Source organism: Pithys albifrons, chromosome 6 (assembly GCF_047495875.1).
Source record: "Pithys albifrons albifrons isolate INPA30051 chromosome 6, PitAlb_v1, whole genome shotgun sequence".
Taxonomy (NCBI): domain Eukaryota; kingdom Metazoa; phylum Chordata; class Aves; order Passeriformes; family Thamnophilidae; genus Pithys; species Pithys albifrons.
The window spans coordinates 2,237,819-2,244,373 of NC_092463.1; the positions used below are offsets into that span (position 1 = coordinate 2,237,819).

The 6,555-nt window shown below is 55.0% G+C and overlaps 1 protein-coding gene across 1 annotated transcript; it reads left to right on the forward strand.

The window, feature by feature from the left end:
- The first annotated feature begins 52 nt into the window (after positions 1-52).
- On the forward strand, positions 53-1,813 carry LOC139672727 (uncharacterized). Its single transcript, XM_071557191.1, has one exon. It carries the CDS (start codon positions 622-624, stop codon positions 1,810-1,812), a length of 1,191 nt encoding a protein of 396 aa, XP_071413292.1. The 5' UTR covers positions 53-621; the 3' UTR covers position 1,813.
- Positions 1,814-6,555: the final 4,742 nt, after the last annotated feature.

A 6,555-nucleotide genomic window follows, 5' to 3' on the forward strand; every position in this document is an offset into this window, starting at 1 on the left:
GGCCGGGAGGGCACAGGGGACAGGGGAGGGCACGGGGGACACGGGAGGGGACACGGGAGGGCACAGCGCCCCCGCGCGGCCGGGAGGGCACAGCGCCCCCGGGACACGGGACCCGTCTGGAATCCGTCCCGGGGATCTGTGCGGCTTCCATCCCAGCATCCACCCCGGCTTCCGTCCTGGGATCCATCGCGCTCCCGTACCGGGACACGTCCGGCATCCACCCCGCCTTCCGTCCCGCGATCCGTCCCGGCACCCATCGCGGCACCCGTACCGGGATCCGTCCCGAGGTCCATCGCGGCTTCCGTCCTCCCATCCATCCCGGCACCCATCGGGGCACCCCTACCGGGAACCATCGCGCCACCCATCCCGGATTCCGGCCTCGCATCCATCCCGGGATTCATCCCGGCTTCCGTCCCGGAACCCATCGGGGCATCCGTGCACACATCCATCCCGGCACCTGTACCGGGAACCATCCCGGCTTCCATCCGGCGTCCGGCCCGGCATCCACCCCGGCAACCGTCCCGGCTTCCATCCGGCATCCGGCCCGGCACGCGTACCGGGAACCATCCCGGGATCCGCCCCAGCACCCGTCCCAGCATCCGGCCCGGCATCCATCTCGGGATGCATCCTGGCACCCATCTCGGCATCTATCCTGGCACCCATCCTGGAATCCGTCCCGGGATCCGTCCTGGGATCCATCCCGGGAACCATCCCGGCATCCGTCCCGGCATCTGTCCCGGTGTCCGCCCCGGGATTCATCCTGGCACCCATCCTGGCATCCGTCCCGGGAACCATCCCGGCATCCAACCCGGCGTCCATCCCGGAGTCAATCCCAGCATCCATCCTGGCATTCATTCCAGCACCAATCCCGGCATCCGTCCTGGCATCCTTTCCAGCACCCATCCCGGGATCCGTCCCGGCGTCCATCCTGGGGTCCAACCCGGCATCCAACCCGGCATCCATCCCGGCACCCGTCCCAGCATCCAACCTGGGATCCAACCCGGCGTCCATCCCGGCACCCGTCCCAGCATCCAACCCGGCATCCAGCCCAGCACCCATCCCGGGATCCGTCCTGGCGTCCATCCTGGGGTCCATCCTGGCACCCGTCCCGGGATCCAACCCAGCATCCAACCCGGCATCCATCCCAACACCCGTCCTGGGATCCAACCCAGCATCCAACCCGGCGTCCATCCCAACACCCGTCCTGGGATCCAACCCAGCATCCAACCCGGCGTCCATCCCAGTGTCCATCCCAGCACCCGTCCCGGCATCTGTCCTGGCGTCCATCCCGGAGTCCGTCCCGGGGTCCATCCCGGCATCCAACCCGGCATCCGTCCCGTAGTCCCTCCTGGAGTCCGTCCTGGAGTCCATCCTGGGATCCGTCCTGGCACCCATTCCGGCATCAATCCTGGAATCCATCCAGGGATCCATCCCGGAGTCCGTCCCGGAGTCCGTCCTGGTGTCTGTCCTGGAGTCCATCCTGGCATCCATCCCAGCACCCATCCTGGGATCCATCCCGGCACCTGTCCCGGCATCCGTCCTGGAGTCATCCCAGAGAATCCTGGAGTCAAAGTGACACAGTCATGGAATCCCAGGATCCCTGGGGTTGGCAAAGCCCTGCCAGCCCCTGGAGCCCACCCTGTGCCCGGTGCCCACCTTGGCAAAGCCCTGCCAGCCCCTGGAGCCCACCCTGTGCCTGGTGCCCACCTTGTCCCCCAGCCCAGAGCACTGAGTGCCATGGCCAGTCTTGCCTTGGGCACCTCCAGGGCTGGGCACTCCAACCCTCCCTGGGCAGCCCCTGCCAGGGCCTGACCACCCTTTCCACAGAGAAATTCCCCCTGATGCCCTCCCTGTCCCTGCCCTGGCCCAGCCTGAGGCCGTGCCCTCCCCTCCTGTCCCTGTGCCCTGGGGCACAGCCCGACCTCCCCCTGGCTCCCCACTCGTGGCAGGGATTGCAAAGCCAGAAGGTCCCCCCTGAGCCTCCTTTGCTCCAGCTGAGCCCCCCCAGTTCCCTCAGCCCCCCCAGCTCCCTCAGCCCCTCCTGCTGCTCCAGCCCCTTCCCAGCCCTGTTCCCATCCCTGGACTTGCTCCAGCTCCTTCATGTCCCTCCTGAGCGGAGAGACCAGAACTGGACACGCACTCGAGGTGTGGCCTCAGCAGTGCCCAGCACAGGGGACAGTCCCTGCCCTGCTCCTGCTGGACACACCATTCCCGATCCATGCCAAGTGCCTCTGGCCTTCTTTACTGGCTGTGCTTCTCTAGGACAAGGGGAATGGGCAGGAACTGATGCCCAGGAAGGTTCCCCTGGACATGAGGAAGAACTTCTTTGCTGGGCACTGACCCAGCACTGGACAGAGACCAGAGGGGGTGGAGTCTCCTCACTGGGGACATTCCAAACACTTTTGGACACAACCCTGTGCCATGTTACTGATTTCCTAAAACATTTGGATCCTCAGAAGTCTATGGGACCAGATGGGATCCATCCCAGGATGATGATGAGGGAGCTGGCAGAAGAGCTTGCCAAGCTGCTCTCCATCCTCTTCCAACAGTCCTGGCTCTCTGGGGAGGTCCCAGATGATTGGAGGTTGGCCAATGTCACCCCAATCCACAAAAAGGGCTGCAAGGCTGACCCTGGCAATGACAGGCCTGTCAGCCTGACCTCTGTGCCTGGCAGGGTTATGGAGCAGTTCATCCTGAGTGCAATCACACAGCACCTTCAGGGTGGACAAGGGCTCAGACCCAGCCAGCATGGGTTTAGGAGGGGCAGGTCCTGTCTGACCAACCTGATCTCCTTTTACAATCAGGTGACCCACCTGGTGGATGAGGGGAAGGCTGTGGATGTGTCTGCAAGGCCTTTGACACTGTCTCCCATAATATACTCCTGGAAAAGCTGGTAGCCCATGGCCTGGACAAGTGTACCCTCTCCTGGGTCAGGAGCTGGAGGGCCCAGAGAGTGCTGGTGAATGGAGCTGCATCCAGCTGGTCACCAGTGGTGTCCCCAGGGGTCTGTGTTGGGTCCGGTCCTGTTTAACATCTTTGTTGATGATTTAGATGAGGGGATTGAGTCCATCAGCAGCAAATTTGCTGATGACACCAAGTTGGGAGGGAGTGTCGACCTGCTGGAAGGCAGGAGGGCTCTGCAGAGGGATCTGGATGGACTGGAGAGATGGGCTGATTCCAATGGGATGGAGTTCAACAAGGCCAAGTGCAGGTCCTGCCCTTTGGCCACCCCAACCCCCTGCAGCGCTACAGGCTGGGCACAGAGTGGCTGGAGAGCAGCCAGGCAGAGGGACCTGGGGGGACTGAGGGACAGGAAGCTCAACAGGAGCCACCAGTGTGCCCAGGTGGCCAAGAAGGCCAATGGGATCCTGGCCTGGATCCAAACTAGCGTGGCCAGCAGGCCCAGGGCAGTGACCCTTCCCCTGGACTCTGCCTTGGGGAGGCCACACCTTGAGTGTTGTGTTCAGTTCTGGGCCCCTCAGTTGAGGCAAGAGATTGAGGGGCTGGAGCAGGGCCAGAGAAGAGCAACGAGGCTGGAGAAGGGACTGGAGCACAAGTGCTGTGGGGAGAGGCTGAGGGAGCTGGGGTTGTTTAACCTGGAGAAGAGGAGGCTCAGAGGTGACCTCAGCACTGTCTGGAACTGCCTGAAGGGAAGTTGTGGCCAGGTGGGGGTTGGTCTTTTCTCCCAGGCACTCAGCAATAGGACAAGGGGGCACGATGGGCTCAAGCTCTGCCAGGGGAAATTGAAGTTGGAGAGCAGAAAGAAACTCTTTGCAGAGAGAGTGCTCAGGCATTGGAATGGGCTGCCCAGAGAGGGGGTGGATTCCCCATCCCTGGAGGTTTTTCAGCTGAGCTTGGCCGTGGCACTGAGTGCCATGATCTGGTAAAGGGACTGGAGTTGGCCCAAGGGTTGGACTTGATGATCTCAGAGGTCTTTTCCAACCCAATCCATTCTAGGATTCTCTGAAACTACTTTTCATACTTGTCCAACTGTCCTTTTTGTTATTAAAGCTTTGTTTCATAAATTTGCAGATATTACCTGAAATACTTGCAAATTCCATGGGAAGAGAGGTGGAAGATGCCCCATCCCTGGGAGTGTCCCAGGCCAGGTTGGACAGGGTTTGGAGCAACGTGTGAGGGTGGGAAGTGTCACTGCCCATGGCAGGGGATTGGAACTAAATGAGCTTTAATGCCCCTTCCAACCCAAACTTAACAATTCTAGGATTTTCACATTGGATAAAAACCCAAAGACACCAGCATGGATCATACATTAATGTATTTTTTTTTTGCATTCTTTATAAATAATGTGTAAGTTGGTTCATTTCTCAGTTTTACATGATGTTCTAATGATAATATATTACACCAGAACAAAACAAGCTCCATAGAAAAAAAAAAATATATACATTTGTTTTCATTTATACAGAATTCATTTGTCATGAAATGACACCAAACAGGAGACTGGACAGGTAAATGATGGAAAACCTGAGAAACAAGGATGGCATTTGCTCAAAGTCAACAAAAGGATTTTCCTTGAGAGATCCAGCCTGTCCCCTGCTCTTCCTAACACATAACCTGGCTAAAATCAGATATGTTACAATCCTTTCTTTTATTTGTTTTTTTTCCAATCAGAATTCAAATAATTCCATTTTCTTTGTATTTAAGTACTACCTGAAGAATGAGCCACAATGTAGACTTTTAAATTGCTCCAAACTGACATGTAGCACTTTGTGAGAATTCAGTACACAGAAATAAATGTAACTTGTGCCCTTCCAAAACCCCCAACCTGAAATGTCCACGTGCCTTTATTTTCACAGTGATTCATAAAAAGCAGGAGTTGAAAACACTTTAAAGTGGTTCGTGTGTGACATGACAAGACCTGTTGGATGAACAAGGCCTGAAAATTCAGTGACTTTTGACAGCTACAGCATTAAATACTTTGGTTTTTGCCTGTACTGCATAGGAGACACATTCATGCACAAAACCCCATGAAATGCTGAATAATTTACATCTTTATATGATTATTTTCAGTAGTTTGTAAAAGAGCTGCTTCTCTGAGCTGACAACGAACCAAGAAGCAACAGGACACCCATGAAAGCAGCACTTCCTTTCCCTGGGATCCCTCCATGTGGAAAGGGATTGGCCTGAATTGTCCTGGAATAACAACCCCAGCAGAGCAGAGAAAGGCTCTACAAAGTGTGATGGCAAAAGGCACTTCTGAGAATTAATTCACACAAATACACCAGGGAAAGTGGAGTTTTGCCTCACAAAGTTTTACCCACAGGACATTCCCCTGCTCCTCTCTCCTCTCATTACATGGATTTTTTGGGAAGCTCAATGGAATAAAAGCAGAACAAGGTGGGATAGAGGAGAAAGGGAGAAGCCAAGAAGTCCATTTTCTCTGTTTTTTCCTTCTGTTCCAACCCTGGGCTCCTTTTTGGTGCTGTGCTTTGGGTTTGGTTTGTAAAGTCTGGTAACCACCAGAAGGGAGATTAAAACAATTAGTTAATTAGCCCAGCCTTTAAAACTGAGTCCTGTGAAATGAACTGCACAACAATTTAAGTGAAATGTTCTCTCTTGGTCACAGAAGTAAACCAAGACCAAGGTATGAAGTAGAGTTAAAATAATTAGCAGTAAGTTAGTGCTAGTTAATAATGTTTTTCCAAATACAGTTCTGAACCTCTTTTCCTTTATTTCCTGGAAGTATTTTGGAGTTTTGGTGATTTCCTGGGCCTGGTTTTGGGGTTCACTCAGTTCCCACTTTGCAAACACACTGAGATTTATTATGACTGAGACCACTTGGTGACCAATATTAAAATAAACAAGATCTCACTATTTCAACTTCTTAAAACCTTTACATCAATTTGCCCCATTTCCAACTTGGGAAAATATTTTTGCAGTCTTTGAATAAATCAGGAAATCCTTGATTTTGGAGATGTCTTGGGGATAGAAATCCCCACTAGAGGCATTTGGAAAAGCACAGCAGTGAAATAATTTATGATGCTCCAACAGGAAGTTCTTCCATGATTTTATTTCCATTTCCACCGTGTTGGGTGAACAAAGGAGAGGAGGAGGAGGAGGAGGAGGAAGAGGAGGAGGAGGAGGAGGAGGAGGAGGAGGAGGAGGAAGAGGAGGAGGAGGAGGAGGAAGAGGAGGAGGAGGAGGAGGAGGAGGAGGAAGAGGAGGAGGAAGAGGAGGAGGAGGAGGAAGAGGAGGAGGAGGAAGAGGAGGAGGAGGAGGAAGAGGAGGAGGAGGAGGAAGAGGAGGAGGAGGAGGAAGAGGAGGAGGAGGAGGAAGAGGAGGAGGAGGAGGAAGAGGAGGAGGAGGAGGAAGAGGAGGAGGAGGAGGAAGAGGAGGAGGAGGAGGAAGAGGAGGAGGAGGAGGAAGAGGAGGAAGAGGAGGAGGAGGAGGAGGAGGAGGAGGAGGAGGAGGAGGAGGAGGAGGAGGAGGAGGAGGAGGAGGAGAAGGAGGAGGAGAAGGAGGAGGAGAAGGAGGAGGAGGAGGAGGAGGAGGAGGAGGAGGAGGAGGAGGAGGAGAGGAGGAGGAGGAGGAGAGGAG